At 52.7% G+C, this 16,661-nt stretch overlaps 1 protein-coding gene across 5 annotated transcripts in view; it reads right to left on the bottom strand.

Moving 5' to 3' along the window:
• Nucleotides 1–16,661, bottom strand: part of ADAM18 (ADAM metallopeptidase domain 18) — a 26,991-nt gene extending 10,330 nt beyond the window's left edge. The window contains exons 1-22 of one of the 5 annotated variants that reach the window (XM_068920848.1): nt 16,597–16,661; nt 15,215–15,279; nt 14,788–14,852; nt 14,305–14,383; nt 13,739–13,815; nt 13,238–13,427; nt 12,625–12,681; nt 12,293–12,364; nt 11,267–11,433; nt 10,927–11,008; nt 10,366–10,502; nt 10,041–10,224; nt 9,690–9,779; nt 8,226–8,424; nt 7,474–7,582; nt 6,682–6,865; nt 6,348–6,428; nt 5,615–5,732; nt 5,292–5,448; nt 4,078–4,110; nt 3,676–3,753; nt 1,441–1,519 (exon numbers count right to left, since the gene is read on the bottom strand). In XM_068920848.1, the coding sequence (XP_068776949.1) occupies nt 1,441–1,519; nt 3,676–3,753; nt 4,078–4,110; nt 5,292–5,448; nt 5,615–5,732; nt 6,348–6,428; nt 6,682–6,865; nt 7,474–7,582; nt 8,226–8,424; nt 9,690–9,779; nt 10,041–10,224; nt 10,366–10,502; nt 10,927–11,008; nt 11,267–11,433; nt 12,293–12,364; nt 12,625–12,681; nt 13,238–13,427; nt 13,739–13,815; nt 14,305–14,383; nt 14,788–14,852; nt 15,215–15,279; nt 16,597–16,642 (2,349 nt within the window). In that variant the 5' untranslated portion in view covers nt 16,643–16,661. Of the gene's footprint in view, nt 1–1,440; nt 1,520–3,675; nt 3,754–4,077; nt 4,111–5,291; nt 5,449–5,614; nt 5,733–6,347; nt 6,429–6,681; nt 6,866–7,473; nt 7,583–8,225; nt 8,425–9,689; nt 9,780–10,040; nt 10,225–10,365; nt 10,503–10,926; nt 11,009–11,266; nt 11,434–12,292; nt 12,365–12,624; nt 12,682–13,237; nt 13,428–13,738; nt 13,816–14,304; nt 14,384–14,787; nt 14,853–15,214; nt 15,349–15,975; nt 16,098–16,596 lie in introns of those variants that run through there. The other 4 variants (XM_068920847.1, XM_068920850.1, XM_068920851.1 and 1 more) reach the window with 4 other exon arrangements.

Genomic DNA, 16,661 nt, shown 5'->3' with positions numbered 1-16,661 from the left:
CCCCTCATCTCCTGCGCCACAGAGCGGGCAAGCTGGCTGCCTGTTCCCCACCTGCCTTTACCTCACCTGGAAAACCGCCTCGGCAGCAGCGCACCTACAGCAGGACACGTCAGGCAAGATACTGATTTTGCAGCAGTCCAGCTGCTCGCTGGACCACCAGTTACCACAGCTCCACACCACCTACTCGGGTCACCTTTCACTAGAGCACAGCTGCGCCTCCTTCCTCGGGGGACAGCCCAAAGCAAGGCTACTCGGGCAGCCCCTAAAACTACCCCTCTGCCAAGAGACAGGTGCCTGCAGAGCTGTCTGAAGGGGTGACGCGCAACCGCCCTGAGATCATCCCGCTGGAGCTGGCCGTCTGTCAGAAGAGCTACAGATACCCACCCCACCACTGCAGACACTTGGGCCTCAGGGAAACGCTCCTCACACAAGCAGCAGAGGCTCTCAGGCCTTGCCTGGGGCGAGTCCCCCGTGGTCTACAGAGGTCATTCTTCACTAGAGCACCGCAAATCTTCACACAAGTGAAATCCTGGCGCTCCTGGCTTTCCTTTAGGCTGGCCAACATACAGTGCCTCGGAGGCGGATCTAGAAGCTTAGCTCTGTATTAACCACAGACAACCAAACAAACGCTGCCCTTGCGATTTTTCACAAGCTTGGCTGCTTTTCACCAGGGAGGGGCTGCGCTTTAGGAGGACAACCAGAAAGCAAACAACCCACCTGCCGCGACATTCTCTGCTCTTTCGCAGAAACTCCTGGCAAGACCTGAGGGATATGTGCTCTCTGGACTCTGGAAAAGACTGGCCTCGTCCCTACTCCAGCACCTAGTCCAGTGTCCATCACACCACAGACACAAGCTGACGCCTGAGAGCTTCTCCTCGGTTGCTGTGGCAGGGCAGGGCCCTGCATTAGGCATGTAAGATTGCCCTCTCTCACAAAACAGACTTGCATACCAACCCAGCAGACTTCCAGACCTGGGTGAGCTCATCTCCAGAAAGGACCGCCTCCTACAGTTGTCCTGCTATTGGGAGAATTACTGCTTGGATGGAAGCACCCCCAAGCAGGGAGCTCCTGGAGCACTGCAGCAGGCCGTGCGCTAGGCTGAACGTGAGCCGCACGTGCCCCGCAGCGAGCAGGGGAGCCTGCTTTCACAGGCAGAGCGTCGCAGTCACGCTGCTGCAGGTGTCGGGCAGGTAGAGCGCGATCAACCACTGCTGTGTTTGAACGTTACTGCTTTCATTACCTGAAATTTTCAGGGAACGTTTTTGTTCCCCTGAGAAAGCTTCTACTACTGATGTGTCAGAGATGAATACGGAGTCTGCAGAGTACTCTAGTAGAAGCCAATCTAAGCTTTTTAACAGGCAGGTTTCCTCAGAAGCACTACTTAAAGCACTTCTGTACTCACAGACTTCAAAGGTATAGCAGACAGCAAACGATTATTACCTTGATATGCACAAGTTCGGAATTCACAAGCCCCCTTCGGCTGTCAGTATAAATCCTGAGGTCGTTGGGCAAAAACACTCTACATACAAAAAAGAGACAAAACCTTTGAATTCTGATATTACTCTAACACATTGCAGACACTGCAAAAGGCAACTACGCTTCCTTATTCTACGGCACTGACTCCACGCTCCGTACCGAGCCCCCTGCACCTCCTGGGGGATGACTGCACGCGCCCGCTGTCCCGCTGAGGAAGCCTTCTGCAGGGCAGCGGAGGGGAGCAGCCCGCAGGTCACGCACCACGAGCCCTGCGAAGCACCTGCTCGGAGTACGCGTCCCCAGCTCCCCGCGCCGCCAGGCTTCCAGCCCGCTTCTGCCCACGTTAGGTGACCGGGATAGAGCGCAGGAAGGCCCCGAGGACAGGAGAGACGTGACCCCGCTACAGCCACGGCCGGCTGCGCAGCGCAGCTGTCATCCCAAGCGAACCCCGTTCCCGAGAGCGGGGATCCCTGCTCAGGCCCGGCTGAGGCCAGCTCGGGGCCGGCAGGGCGGAGGGGACGCGACGGACCGCGCCGGCCCCCTCCCAGCCCGGCCCGCCACAGCCCCACTTACTGCTGCCGCAGCTGGACGGTGCGGGAGGTCCCTTCGATGGGGATGATGTAGGCCAGGGCGCGCTGCCCGCGGGGAGAGCAGGGTTAGCGGCGGCCCGGCTGGCCCGGGAGCAGCAGGGAGCAGGGGAGAGCGCCGGGGGCCTACCTGCGGGGCGCCGCGGGGTGCCACCACCCGCCGCGGCACCGCCACCTGCGCCTGGAGCCGTGGCACTGCGCCAGGGGAGAGGTCCTGCACCCCAGCCCTGGCCCTGGCCCACTGCCCGCCTGGCACGGCCATCAGCCAGAGCCAGGGCCAGGACCAGAGCGGCAGCACTGCCCACATCGCCCCAGTGTCCCCCCGCTAACGGCAACACTCCCCCAACCGCCCAGGCGTCCCCCACTAACGGCGACGCTCCCCCAACCGCCCAGGCGTCCCCCCGCTAACGGCAACACTCCCCCAACCGCCCAGGCGTCCCCCACTAACGGCGACGCTCCCCCAACCGCCCCGGCGTCCCCCCGCTAACGGCGACGCTCCCCCAACCGCCCCGGCGTCCCCCCGCTAACGGCGACGCTCCCCCAACCGCCCAGGCGTCCCCCCGCTAACGGCGATGCTCCCCCAACCGCCCAGGCGTCCCCCCGCTAACGGCGACGCTCCCCCAACCGCCCCGGCGTCCCCCCGCTAACGGCGACGCTCCCCCAACCGCCCCGGCGTCCCCCCGCTAACGGCGACGCTCCCCCAACCGCCCCGGCGTCCCCCCGCTAACGGCGACGCTCCCCCAACCGCCCAGGCGTCCCCCCGCTAACGGCGACGCTCCCCCAACCGCCCAGGCGTCCCCCCGCTAACGGCGACGCTCCCCCAACCGCCCAGGCGTCCCCCCGCTAACGGCGACGCTCCCCCAACTGCCCAGGCGTCCCCCCGTTAACGGCGACGCTCCCCCAACCGCCCAGGCGTCCCCCGCTAACGGCGACGCTCCCCCAACCGCCCAGGCGTCCCCCGCTAACGGCGACGCTCCCCCAACCGCCCAGGCGTCCCCCGCTAACGGCGACACTCTCCCAACTGCCGATGTCCCCCACTAACGGCAACACTCCCCTAACTGCCAGCGTCCCCCCGCTAATGGTGACGCTCCCCCAACCGCCGGCGTCCCCCCCACTAACGGCGACACTCCCCTAACCGTCGACGTCCCCCCACTAACGGCGACACTCCCCCAACCGCCGGCGTCCCCCCCACTAACGGCGACACTCCCCCAACCGTCGACGTCCCCCCACTAACGGCGACACTCCCCCAACCGCCGGCGTTCCCCCCCACTAACGGCAACACTCCCCTAACCGTCGACGTCCCCCCGCTAATGGTGACGCTCCCCCAACCGCCGGCGTCCCCCCCACTAACGGCAACACTCCCCCAACCGTCGACGTCCCCCCACTAATGGCGACACTCCCCCAACCGCCGGCGTCCCCCACTAACGGCGACGCTCCCCTAACCCCAGGCGACCCCCACTAACAGTGACGTTTCCCTAACTCCAGGTGTCCCCCGCTAACCGCTACGCTCCCCTAACCGCGGGTGCCCCCCGCCGTCCCGCACAGAGGCGCCGACGCGCGGCTCCGCCAACGCCTTTATTGCCCGCGGCGCCCGCCCCGGACCGGCCCTGACTCTGGCTCCAGCTCCGGCTCCAGCTCCTCCTCTCGCTCTGACTCTGCGGTGGCGGCACTGCCATCCTCGGCGGCGGAGCTGCAGCAGGAGGGACAAGGTGGCACTGTCAGCCAGGCGCCCGGCTCCGCACAGCCCCGCATAGCATCGCTCAGCCTGGCCCAGCACAGCCCTGCTCAGCCCAGCCCAGCCCGACCATGCTTTGCCTCAGCAGATCACAGCCCGACCACCACACGCTCGGCAGCGCGCAGACACACTTGGCACAGCTTGGCTCGGCATGGCCAGGCCCAGCACAGCTCAGCTCGGCAAAACCTGACATAACGTGTCTTGGCACGGCAGGCACAGCTCCGCTCCGAGCCAGTCTGTCTTTACCGGGGCAGGGAGGGTCTCAGCGTGGGGTCTTACCTCTCGTACCTGGACAGACTGCCATCTTCTGACCTAGGGTTGGAAGAAGGGGAGTTAGAGGCAGGTGGAAGGAGCATGATTTCATACCTAGCCTGTGAACTACCGTGCACGGCACCTCCTCAGAGTCTGGTCAGCCACATGGAGTAGTATGTCCCCCAGCAGAGGATGGGCTCTGTCCCAGAGAAAGCGGTCACTTCTCTGGCAGCCGCTGCAGGGCCTCCCCGATATCTCTGCACACGTGCTCCTCAGCACAGACACGCAAGCCTGACAAGAGGCCCAATTCTTTGGGAAGAGCAAGGGCTGTCGGGGACACCCTGTGCCACGGTGCACCAGTAAACCCCATACAAATGCTCTCTCCTTTGTCAGCAACAGAACCCTAGGCCTCACGGTGCCGAGTGGAGACAGAGACAGGAGGAGGGCAAAGTCTGATGCTTCCTGACCACGCTTCTCTACAGCAAGGAATCTGTCCTTGCACCAAGGGAGGCACTTCGGGGATCAGTTAGGGGAGAGCAAACAGCAGGTCCCCTCCTTGGAGCACATGGTACTGTGTCTGTATTACTTCACTTTACCGGGTAAATGCTGCACAGGCTATCATGGTGCACATCTCTGCACCCACAGTTTAGAGGACATATTTTTTCTGCCAGGGCAGAAGAACCCGCGAGAGTCCTGGGCAGAAGAACCTACAAGACGTTTTGTCTAAATCTGTGTGCTGAACTCATGCTTTCCCTTCGCTCTTTCAGGGCCCTCACGCTGTCTCTCACATGCTCTTTTCCTCCATGTTTGGACAGAATGCATTGCCTTCCAGCTTTCTCCATCTTTACTGAGACCTGCCCCTTCTCCTGCATCCCCCTTTTGCCCTTCTAAGGTTTGCTTTTCCCAGGAATTAGCAAGTAGAAAACCAATTTTTTCTAGCTCGTTCACACAGACAGCAAGGTTGATGTCATGAAATTCACTTCTGTTAGTTTCACTTCTGCTACCTTTGTACATTTTCTAAGTCTGTTTGTTGTTCGTTAGTTTCCTCCTTTGATGAGCCACAAACAGTTTCCACAGTTTACAAACCACATTGTTTCCAAAGTGCTGCATTCCCTGCCCCTCCCTAGGCTGTAAATCCCATTCACATGACCTTGTTCGGGAATTCACTGCTCTCAGAAATCCCTGCCCACCTCCCAGACCCAGAAAAGAGGATTTGCATTAGACAACTAAAATTCATTTACCCGTCAGGTTGTGACCCTTTCCTCACGCAGAATCTGCTCAGCTGCTTCCTCTTCATAATCAAGATGGTGCCACCAACAACAACAGGGAGGAAGAGACATAAGCTGAGCAGCAGCCAGGTCTTCAGCAGGTCCTTGGAGGAGCTTTTTGAGATAAGATCTAGGGAGAAAACCAAACATGCAGCTCAAGGTAATGGCAAGGCAATAGCAAGAGCAGCCTGCTCAGTTGTGAGATTTTTCTGTGAGGCTGCTTCCAAGATGGTGGGAGCTGCCGTCGCACCCAGTAAAAGCACCAGGAATCCAAAGCCCCAGCTCAGGGTACTCACCGGCGTCCAGCATCCGCAGCCCGCTGTTGACGCTGCCGCCTGAGGGAGACCCTTGAACCTTGCAATTTGGAGGTTTCCAGCCTGGATAACAATGGCAATTCTTCTTATTGTTACATACCTGGGAGCATCGGGGTGGAAACAAAACATTCTCGGTTTATAAAAACCTGTAGTGAGGACTGCTACTAAGTCTTCAGTAGGACTGCTGTTTTCCTGCCCACCCCCTTCCCTCTTACGCAGACTCCCACGGCTGCGGTTACAACCAGGCTGCAAACACTACTCAACGCTGGGCTGCAAACACTAATCAACGCTGATGTTTGCGACAACTGCTCGAGCTTCTTTCTGCGTTCCCGGTCTGCTATATGCCATGCTGCCTCTCACCTTCCACAACTATCCTTATTATTTCTGACACTAGTTCAATTCTGTGCAGTTCCATCCTCTTTAGATATCCCTTGTCAGTTTTCTGCTAATCTAGACAAGCAAATAATCCACGCTCCTTTATCTCATTTATTTTTGGTCTTAGGACAGAAAGTAACTTAGGTAATATTCTTTAATTTCTCCCACCATAACTCATTATTGCACAACAATTTTGGAGAACAAGCATCAGCCCAGAACACCTCTCCAGCCAATTCACAAACAAGTCACCGTGGAAACTGAAATCAAAGAAACTCTCTCTCTTCTTCAGCAGTATTACTCAAAACAGTAACACTAAATCAGTAGCATTATTGTTACTTACTCCATGTCCATGGCATTTTTTCTGCGGATTGCAATCATACTTCAGGACTGAATGTGGATGGCAAGTGCCATTCACACAAACCTAGAAGTCCCAAAGGAAAAAATTCCATCTGAGCGCTTTTTCATCACTCTATCACACAAGCCATAACTCTTAAAAAGAATCCTAGGTCTAAAGAACGCTCAATAAGTAAATTAGCACAGGTAATAATTAACAAAAACCTAAGTACAGACTATCTTTAAACTACACTGCAAAAAGACAACTATTTCTAAAACTGCTACACTTGTGGCATATTTAAACATATGCCACTTTCAGGTGCTTATGAAATATTTCTTACCCTTCCGGGACCGCATTTTGTGCCTTCTTTAACCAGGAGAGGATCTAGCACCGTGGGTCCGCGCATATAATCAAAAGACACACACAGATGTTCTTGCACTTGAGCATAAATTACGGCGCCTTTAATTTGTGTGAACGGAATACGATTCGGGTACGTACATATTAACTTTCCACATCCTAGATTCCTAAATGAATTGATTAGCACAAGACATTAAGTGTGGGCACAGCATCTCATTGATCACAACGCTGGAGAAGTCACAACTTGGGAAGGGAGATTTAAATAAGAAAAGATTCACAGCAGGTTAGGTTTCAAGAAGAATTGGATCCTCGATAGAAGGAGAGAAGCTGTTCTAAAAGGATATTAAATGATTGCACCGTTAGGTGTTTCATGAAATTGCTTCTCATGTATCCTTTCAACAGTCTCCAGCACCTCCCATGCTCCTCAGACTAAAACAAGGGTGTGCTCATCAGGAAGAGGAGACGTTGAGCACGCGAGGCTTCTCACATTTGTTGTGCCCAGCACGGAGCACTCTGCTCACCCGTGAATGTCCCTTACATAGAACCCATTCCTCCAAACACCAGTATTATCTGCTTCAGGGGAAAGCTCAATGTATCAAAACCATTTCTCTAAGAACGGCTAAGGCTACTAGAAGAAAAAAATGTAGCCCAGCAAAAGAAAACCTTATAGAAATGCAGCCTCCCAACAGAGTCCACCTATTGGCATCCACAGTAAAGGTAAGTAAAAATTAAATACGCATTCCCAGTAAAACACTTTCCACTCCTTGAAACATACAGCCAAGAACAGGCCTGATACCCATCTTTCGGGTGATTTCCACAGTGTCCAAATCTGTCTTGTTGACTGTTGACTTCTTCATAACATGCCAAAGGAGCGTTTTTTGCACCTGGAAGTTTAGCAACAATACTGATTATAACTGAAGGTTATATAGAATGACATACTTCTGTTGCCGTTAGCGTTTATAAATTCTGGCATTTCTCAGAGTAATACTTAGCTAGCATTCCAACCCCATCTCTAGCTGCCTACACTTGACTGGTGAGATGGACCACACAGACAAATGGAATTACCTCAAAAGACTTTCCACAACAATATCTGGATATTTTCCTGGCTCATTCTCATCTCTGAGCAGACAAGCTGTGTGTCAACCTTCAGCCTGAAAACCTCACGTAAACAGATACCCTTCAGCTTCCTGACAGCCAATTCCTTTCCACTCTCCTCAAGTGTAGGAAATCTGTCATTTAGTCTCCTTTGTCTTTCCCTACACTACCTACTTCCTGCATTCCCCAGCTTCCCCAGTTTCATGCAAGAGAGCAGGCAGCTGTCCACCACATTCGGATGTCGTCTTCTGCCCCTATACTACTCCTTTCAAAGCTGGCTGAAACCCAGTTCTGACTTCTTGGGCAATTTCACGCCTGGACTGACAAACAGAGACTGAGACCTACACAGCAGTGAGGCTAAGCATACTGTTATTAAAAAAACGTGCTGGAACTAGAGGTTAGTACCAATGAAAACAGAATCGCCTCTCTTACCCTTCCCATAGAGTCTCTGGCACTGCAGGTCAGCAGACCGGCAGCGTCCTTTGTAGCAGTAACCGGTGCCATGCTCACATTCATGCCCGTCCTGAATATAAAAGTCAGGAGGACAGGACGCAGAGGTCCCGTTGCAGTACTCTGTGAGATCACACTGAGCATCAGCAAGGGCCCGGCACTTGGTATTCTTCTGTTTAAACTGGTGAAAGAGGTACGAATGAGAGATCCGTGGTCCGTCAAGGCAACAGATGGCCTGTAATGCTTTAACAGTGCAATTTCCCAAAGCTTCGGACGGTTACGCTGAGGGAGCGCGCAGCTCTGCCAACGCTACAAGAGCGGCACAGCCGCTGCACCTTGCACACACCGCTCGCCACTCCTGACACCCACCCGCCTGCCAGGACTCTTCTCTCCGCCCTTACACACCTGTCACACACACACACACACACACACAGAGCAGCGTGGTCCCCTCTCAAACCCCACGCAGACCCTCCTGATGCTGTCGGAGACGCATCCCCAGTACCTCCAGACCATCTCTTAGATTCTCAGCACGCAGGTCACAGCACGCACACTGGGGTGACATCCACAGCCTTCCCCTGGCAATTTTCCTCCCGGGGATTTTAGGGACATGAGCTGGAAAGCCCTACCTCGGGAACCACTCTGATTATATCCTCTTTCTCCCTTCCACAGCTCCTCCCAATAGCTGCTGGTTGAGTAGGCAAATGCTGAGGAGCCTTCTCCGTACCACTACATAGAGCACAGTGCCCGAAAGCAGCAGTACCAGGGAACATTTTCTGGCTAATACCTCGGCCTACTGAACTTTACACCAACCAGGTGTTTTGCAAGTTCTGAAGAAAGGAAGGGCTCGTCAGGTGCTGGCCAGGTGAGGCCCTCTTGCAGCAGCAGAAACAAGGCTACAAAGAGAAACAGCAGCTCCACAATGACAGGGCTGCCCTGGGAGTCAGGAGGTCTGAGCAGCCCTCAGTCGGACTTCCTGCATGAATCCACACACGATGCTGAGTTTTCCCGTGTCTCAGCTTTTCACCCGTAATATGATGATTATCAGACTCCTTTCTACTGGTCTTTATCAATGTCTCATATAACTTTGAGGCAGAACTGATCCATTTCGTATGACCTGGCCTTCAAACATCAGTAAACCTTTTTAACAACAGTCTTTCAGCTTTCCCAATTAAATTCTATACGTAACACTAGCTGAACAAGACTCTCCAAGTCAGGCATTTTGGTGAAAAAATGCAAGTACATACCATGAATGCTATCTTGTTCAAACATTATATGTTAGGGAAAGAGCTCATTTATCTAAAGACAATAGGCAGCACAAATATTATTAAGTTTTTTGGAGGTCACTGTCCAAGCAAAAGCAGAAAGCTAATTTATAGTCCTACTACAGAAGAACTCTCCAAAATTTAATAATGACCTCAACTTCTGATAATTATGAACACACCTTACCTGACAATTTTCACAGCACAGTCCCGAGGAACACTTCATTCCTTGTTTGAACTTACATTGAGGAGTACAGCATTTATCCTTTGCACACATCTGGAAACAGAACAAAAATCATTATTTGCTTTAAATTTCCTCATTTGTAGGATTACCGTTTGCCCTACCCCTGTTCCTCCTAATACATGGCATACGTGGTAGGATCCAAAGGAAGAGGAGTAAAGCTGCAAATCTATGTGTTACTACAGAAATGCTGTAAAAACCACTAGAGACAACTTCCAGCTTATATTCACTCTCAAGAAGCAATTCCTCAAAACAGAAGTATAACCCTTTATTGTTTAAGCAAAGTATGGTACTAACCTGCAGTGACCCGCAGTCGCATTGCTCTCCACGTTCCACAACACCATTGCCGCAGACTGCAGCTTTCTTGTAGGACGGTCCACTCACATACGATCTACTGAAAGGGCACTCTCTATTTTGCCTGAGAAAGTTTTCAAAGTCTCCAATGCTGCAGCTACTAAAGGTTTTTACCCCACCAAAACGTCTGAAATGGATTATTATTATTATTATTATTATTATTATTAAATCATACTTGTTTATGTTCTAGCACACCTACATCTGGTAACTAGAGTTCCAACAGGAAAAAGGCAACGTCACAGACAGAAACAGACAACAAAAAACTTACAAGGCCTCAGAGTTCATTATGCAAACGGACCCGGGACACTGGCAGTCTCTGGAGCCGTCATAGGTCATTCCCAGGCTCAGCCCCAGCAGCTGCGCCAGGATGATGGAAAACGACTCCAGGCTCACAGCCCTTTGGTACTGGAGGGAAGAGAGAGCAGAGCGCTGTCGCAGCATCGCTTCCCTCGCGCACGCGGCAGCGCTGAACGCTGCCCCGGGCTGCTCCCGCCCAGACCTCCCCGCCGCCCGCGCCCCGCGACGCCCGGGCCGGCACACCGTCGGTGTCGGTGCAGCTCCCCGACAGGGAGCAGAGCGCGGCGCACGGCCGGGCAGCGCGCACGCCACGCACACCCGGGGCCTCACCTCCGGGGCCGGCCGAGCACCAGCCCTGCAACGCACCCTCCCCTTCTCACCCTACTGTGGCCGAGCACCAGCCTCCCCGGCACGGCACGGCACGGCCCGGCCCGGCCCGGCCCCGCGGCCAGCACGCGCTGCTGTTCCCTGGGAACCCCCACCCGCTCCCCGCTCTGCCTCCCCACGCACACACGGACGCGCGACGCCGTACCACGGCAACTCCGCCGGCAGCCTCTCGCTGACATGCCCGTCCTGGAATCGTTGCGCCCACGTACGCTGGTCGATTCCTGAACCTAAAACACAAGTGTTTTCATCAGCCATCGAAGCCACGAAGCCGGCTTCCTTCATTGCCAGCCCACAGGCCAGACAGAACAGGTAACTACTGCCAAGCTCACGAAATTCTAGCGTGGTTGTTTGCAATATCTCATTGCGTTCTCAACTCGTTTTTACAACAGTTGCCTTAATCATAGTAAAGTCTATTGATTGAAAGTACATTGATTTAATAGGTTGTTACTGTTCGCTCTTAAATAATACAAAAACTTTAATCTTACAGAAATAAATAAGGTACGCCATATGGCTGCAGAAAAAGATTCTCCTGTTTCCACTGTAAAAATCGATCTAGCACTTCTTCTGCTTCCCCTGTTGTCACAATTTTATTCTCATCTGTCCAGAACTCCACTGAGGACAGCACAATTGTTAGCTTCAGAGAATTAAACATCTGAAAATTTAACAGAAGAAATGGCTGCTCAGATATGTTTCATTTGAAGTAACATTTAAATTTTTATTAGTAGCTGATGTATTTTAGGAAAACACACAGGAGCAGTTGGCAACAAATGATCTACCGCTGTTATGCATGGGTATGATGAAAAAAGTGTAGGAAAAATGAAATTGAAAGAAAAAAATGATGTGTCTAAAAGAGCAAAACACAGCAGGTCAGTAAGCAGTATCTTATAAATCAAAAGACAAGCTATGCATGAGTAAAGATATTTAAAAAATTAAACATACAGAACACACAAAGTTGTCCATGTTTGCATTTTTTTGGGCTGGCAGGAGGAGACACTATCTACTGTGATTTACAATCAAATATTGACGCAAAAAAAAATATGCTATGTATACAGGCAGAAAAAATTATTCACGCCTCTAACAGATGCATTGACAAAAAGTGGTGATGGCTTCTGGCACACGGACGTAAGTGCATGAGGGCCACCGAGTGGAGCATTATATCAAAAGGCAATATGTTATTGACAAGATTTAAAAATAGGTGCTAATTTATTCTACAGCAACACTGATTTAGAGCATGTGTTTGTGTTGGACAACAAAGCATGAAACCCTAATTTCTCCACACCTCTTAACCCAGTCTAGCCAAGTCCTTAGAGCAACTTGGAGCTCTTGGCAGACTAAACCAAAAAGGCAAAAGCTAAAAAGCTGAGGTCAAATATTTCCAGAAAGTACAATTAATGCTTCTAAAAAAATCTTCTCAAAAAACAGGCAAATCCTACCAATACCTAGCCTTTAGAAGGCTGCAATAAGACACCCAAGTTTCCCATTTCAACACATAAAAAACAGGAAAAACTTACATTACTGAGAAAACTGATGATCTGAACTACCTTCTGTGTCACAATATCTTTATCTGAACCCATGTAGTGGTACTGGAAAATAACATGAGATTATATCTAAATTATTTACCATACAGAGCATCCCATCATCATCTTCAAATAGCAGAAATTTCTACAAGGGTGAGCTCATTGCCATGCTCCTAACAAACACAACTGCTTTTCAAAATTGGCTCTTACAGAATGATGCCTGGCCACGAGTTACGGATCGCTAGAAGATCATGACAAAGCTTTATACCAGTACTTTCAAGACCAAAGAAAACAAATATAAGAAAAATTGACTGATACAGACTTACCAAAGCCTTTTCCAAAACTATATACAGTTCCATAAATCTGGGGAGGCTTGCCACCAACTGGAAAAAAAAAAATTCTTACTGTTAATTACTTCTCGCCCATTTCAGTCAGAAAATGTAAGAAATGATAACTTTTCTGAGAAACTAGGAGACTCTAAAGCCTCCATAAAGCAGCATCATCTCCTGGTTTTGTTTTCAGAGCAGAATGGGAAAGGCCTATATTAAAATGTAAGGCAAACATCACGTCTTTCAGTAACAGCATTTACGCACTGCTAATAGGAAAACCAGGGCCCTCTGACAGCCACAGGAACAACTGCCCAAAGCAGACAACACATTACTGCCCAACTCTTTGAGAACTAGAAGGAGAAAGACTGCCGCATTTACAAATCAAACAAGAAAACAGGTAGCTCTCAAAAACGCCTCTCCTTAGGCACTGGGACACACAACCCACAATCCCTGCCACACTTATCACACGCACTTGCCCTCTTAAAAGACCGCCTCTCATCTCCGTCCTTCTGGGGTTCACACCAGACAGAACTTCCCGCAGAAATACACCCCTCCCACAGCAGATGCTCACACGGCCTCAGCTCTGCCTTCAAAATAAGCAAGCACTCACTTGATCTGTGTGCACTTTATAAGACATCTCCTCTGCTGCCACCTTGTCTTTCCCTCTCTCAGCGTGGACATTTGCAAAGAGGAAACCTGCTGTGTCCTCATTACTCATCTGATACACGAAGTGCTCAAATGCAGGTGAATAAACCCGGGGCTCAATCCCATAGCTCACGTTCTCAAACTGCAGCAAGCCTCTGCAAAGGCAAACGGTGCAGATGGTATCTGCAGCTGCCACCGCAGCCGCAACACACGGACGCTCTGCCTGGGGTCCATCTCTGTGAGACCTAAGGACAGTGGCTGCCTTGACCAGGAACGACATCTGCCACTGGGTGCACATGGCAGTCCCCGGGAAGCCGCGCTCCGCCTCAAGTGCCATTCAGAGCAGAAGCCACGGCATGCTGCATGCTGCTGGCGGGCAACGGCTGGCTTCTTCCCAACAACGGCCCGCAGCTGCACACACGCACTAACGTATGCCACTGCGAGGGAGAGGTGCTGACCCTGTTACCTGAGCCCAGAGCAGGTACTGAGAGTCACGGCTGAACCTGGGAAGCCTTCGATATATCCGCGGTAGTAGCAATCATCCTAAATCCAAACAAGAGCAAAGCAATCCCTTACTGAGCCATAAGAGCAATTCTCAGATGATGGTGCAATGAAGATTTTCTTGAGAATCTGTCTTTTTGCTCTAGTAATTAAACACAAATCCTTTAGTGAGGCTATGGAGTGCTTATGCCTGTCTTCTCCTGAGCAGCACTGCTGTGGGATGATTGCTCTTTTCTTGGCCACTCAGGAGGTGAAAAACTGTAGTCACGCTCAGGCTTAGTCTTTGAACTGAGCGACTCTGCGATTCACCAAAACGTTAAAGCCTTCAGAAAGATGAATCTATCTGTGCGTTTTCAAGGAAAGCTTTATATGTTTCTCCAGTATCTCTTGCCTTGCTTAGGAAGCAAAAACGTGGAGAAAGAAAGGAAGTACTGCCCCACTGGAATAACTAGAGACATCTCCCAAAATACTGAATAGCAGGGCTACCCTGGAATAACTAAGACACCGAAAAACAAAGAAAACCAAGATTACCTTGATATGGGGCAAATCAGAATGCAAAGACCCCTTCTCATTATATGTGTAAATCTTGAAATCATCAGATAAAAAGAGCCTAGAAAAGAAAGATAGAAAAATGCTCTGAAATTGCTCTGAAATGCTCTTAAAGTTCTTCCAGCTTGCATGAGGTCCTGCAACCTGCCCTGTCACACAGATGGTGCTCGGGTGTCTGGCAGATCAGAAAACCGCTGACGGTCACATCAGGGCCACAGGCACAAACATCCCCCCCGCCCCCCAGCACGCACCCGCCGCGGAGCCGGAGATGCGCCCGCTAACGGGGCACGTTCCCAACCGCTGCAGAGGCTGCAAACAGCTCGCTGGGGCAGGGCCAGCTTGAACGCTTGCGGGCAGAAACCGCCCCCCACAACCGGACGCGCTCCGGCAGGACCAGCCCAGCCGCTGGGCTGGCCGAGAACTGCACAACAGCGCTCCGAGCAGGAAAGACAAAGCCAAACTTACTGCTGCCTCAGGTGAATGGTGTACGGCCTCCCTTCTATCGTGAGGACATAGGACACTGTGGTGTCCTAGGGCACGCAGAGAAGCAGAGAAAGGGAGCATTAGGAACACCACCTTCAGAAAAGCATGCCCCGAGGGCAACGCACAAAACACGCGGGAAAATTACAAGGCCTCAACAAGCAAACGCTCGGTGCTTCTTCGAGGGAAAGGCACAGCGACGGCTGTGCCGACAGCGCAGGTCTGACGCCTCCTGCTAAGGTACCAGAGCGGGCCATCCCGCATCCCCCGCCTCCTGCGCTAGGCAGAGCACGGTTTCCTAAAACTGTCCCTCTACCTGTCACACCTTAACTCCTCCAGATTATATTCCTGTGTCGGTAAAGCCACTCACGTGCACACATACACACATGCAATAACTTGATTACTTAAGTACCTTCTCTCCAGCTGTATTTGAGAGTAACCTCTGCGGAATTGTGATGTGCAAAAATACTTGTGAACCTAGAGAAAGAAATCATTTTGTAGTTATAATCACAGACTAACATCACCACAGTCCTGCCTGTCAGCTACAGTCAGAATCCGGAACGCCTGTGAGAGACCTGTGGCCTCTACCTACCAACTCTACTTTCAAACTTGCAAACATTTATCCACGCTTTATTTTAAAGTGTCTAGACACTTCCATGGAATAAATAGATCTATGTGCATATACTACTGCTGGATCCAAACCCAGGAAAACAAATACTGTATGATGACAGCATGAGAGCAAGATCCAGTCCAACCCACCCCGCTTGTACCCAGGAACAGGTAGGACTCAGAGAGGTCGGTCACCCACACTCATTGGCAACCATACAATAAATGTCTGCCTCAGAAAGGGCCAAGCTTATCTGCTTCATCCCCATACGCATCGCAATCCACAAATTAGCTGTCACGTGACTTCACACTTTTAGCAGAGGGCCGACAAAACCCAACAACCATAACCTGCCAGAAGAGAGAAAGGGCTTTAGCAATGGCTACAGTCCCTGAAACCCTAATAGCAAAACGTTTGTTAAATAGAACAAACTAATGAGCACAAAGCCCTTCCAAAAGATTTCTCCTAATGGGTCACGCGCCGCAGTCGGGAGGACAAAATAGTCATCAAGCATCTCTGCCAAGAAACCAGGAGGAACAACTCCCTCCTGGCCCAAAGTTAGCAGGTACCCAAATAAGGAAATCTCCTCTCTCAGGCCTTGGCTGGCCTTCTCCGGAGTCATCGTCAGCTAGTTTGCTCTGGACAAATACCACAGCGAAGCAGAGGCCGGGAGCAGCAGCAGCTGTCCCTGCTGCCGGGAAGAAACCTCGAGGAGAAAGACAGGCAGGGAAGTGCTGCCAAGCTGGGCTGCAGGAGACGTGAGCGAGCAGCCGGTCGGAAACGGGGCGCCAGGCTGAGGGACGGGCGCGCAGCCAGCACTCGCACCGCGCCGCAGCCGTCGGCCCCCCTCGGGCAAGCGCAGCGCAGGCCGCCGCGGGCGGCAGGGCGAGGGAGGCCGGGGCCGGGCCGCAGCCGGCCGGCAGCGAGCCGGCCCCCGGGGCGCCACGTCCGCTCCCCGGCCGTGACGGCCCCTTCGGGCAGCGTTGGCAGGGGTCAGGCCGGAGGGCAGCGGGCGAGACGGGGGAGCCCTTCGACAGCCCCCACAGCGCCGGCCCGCCGCCACGGGCAGCCCTGGGGGGCCGGTGGGGCCGGGGTGCCCGGCGCTGGGTGCGGGGCGGACCCCCCCCCCCACACCCCACACCCCGGGGCGGGCTGCCCCGCCTGCGCGGCGCGGCCCCGCTCCCACTCACGCGGCGCGGCCAGCAGCGCGGCCAGCAGCGCCAGCCGCGGCCCCATGGCGCCGCCGCCGCCGGTA

The sequence above is a fragment of the Struthio camelus genome, chromosome 27 (assembly GCF_040807025.1).
Source record: "Struthio camelus isolate bStrCam1 chromosome 27, bStrCam1.hap1, whole genome shotgun sequence".
In the NCBI taxonomy this organism is placed as follows: domain Eukaryota; kingdom Metazoa; phylum Chordata; class Aves; order Struthioniformes; family Struthionidae; genus Struthio; species Struthio camelus.
Note: the sequence above shows the minus strand (reverse complement) of the source record. Positions and strands in the feature narration are given on the sequence as shown.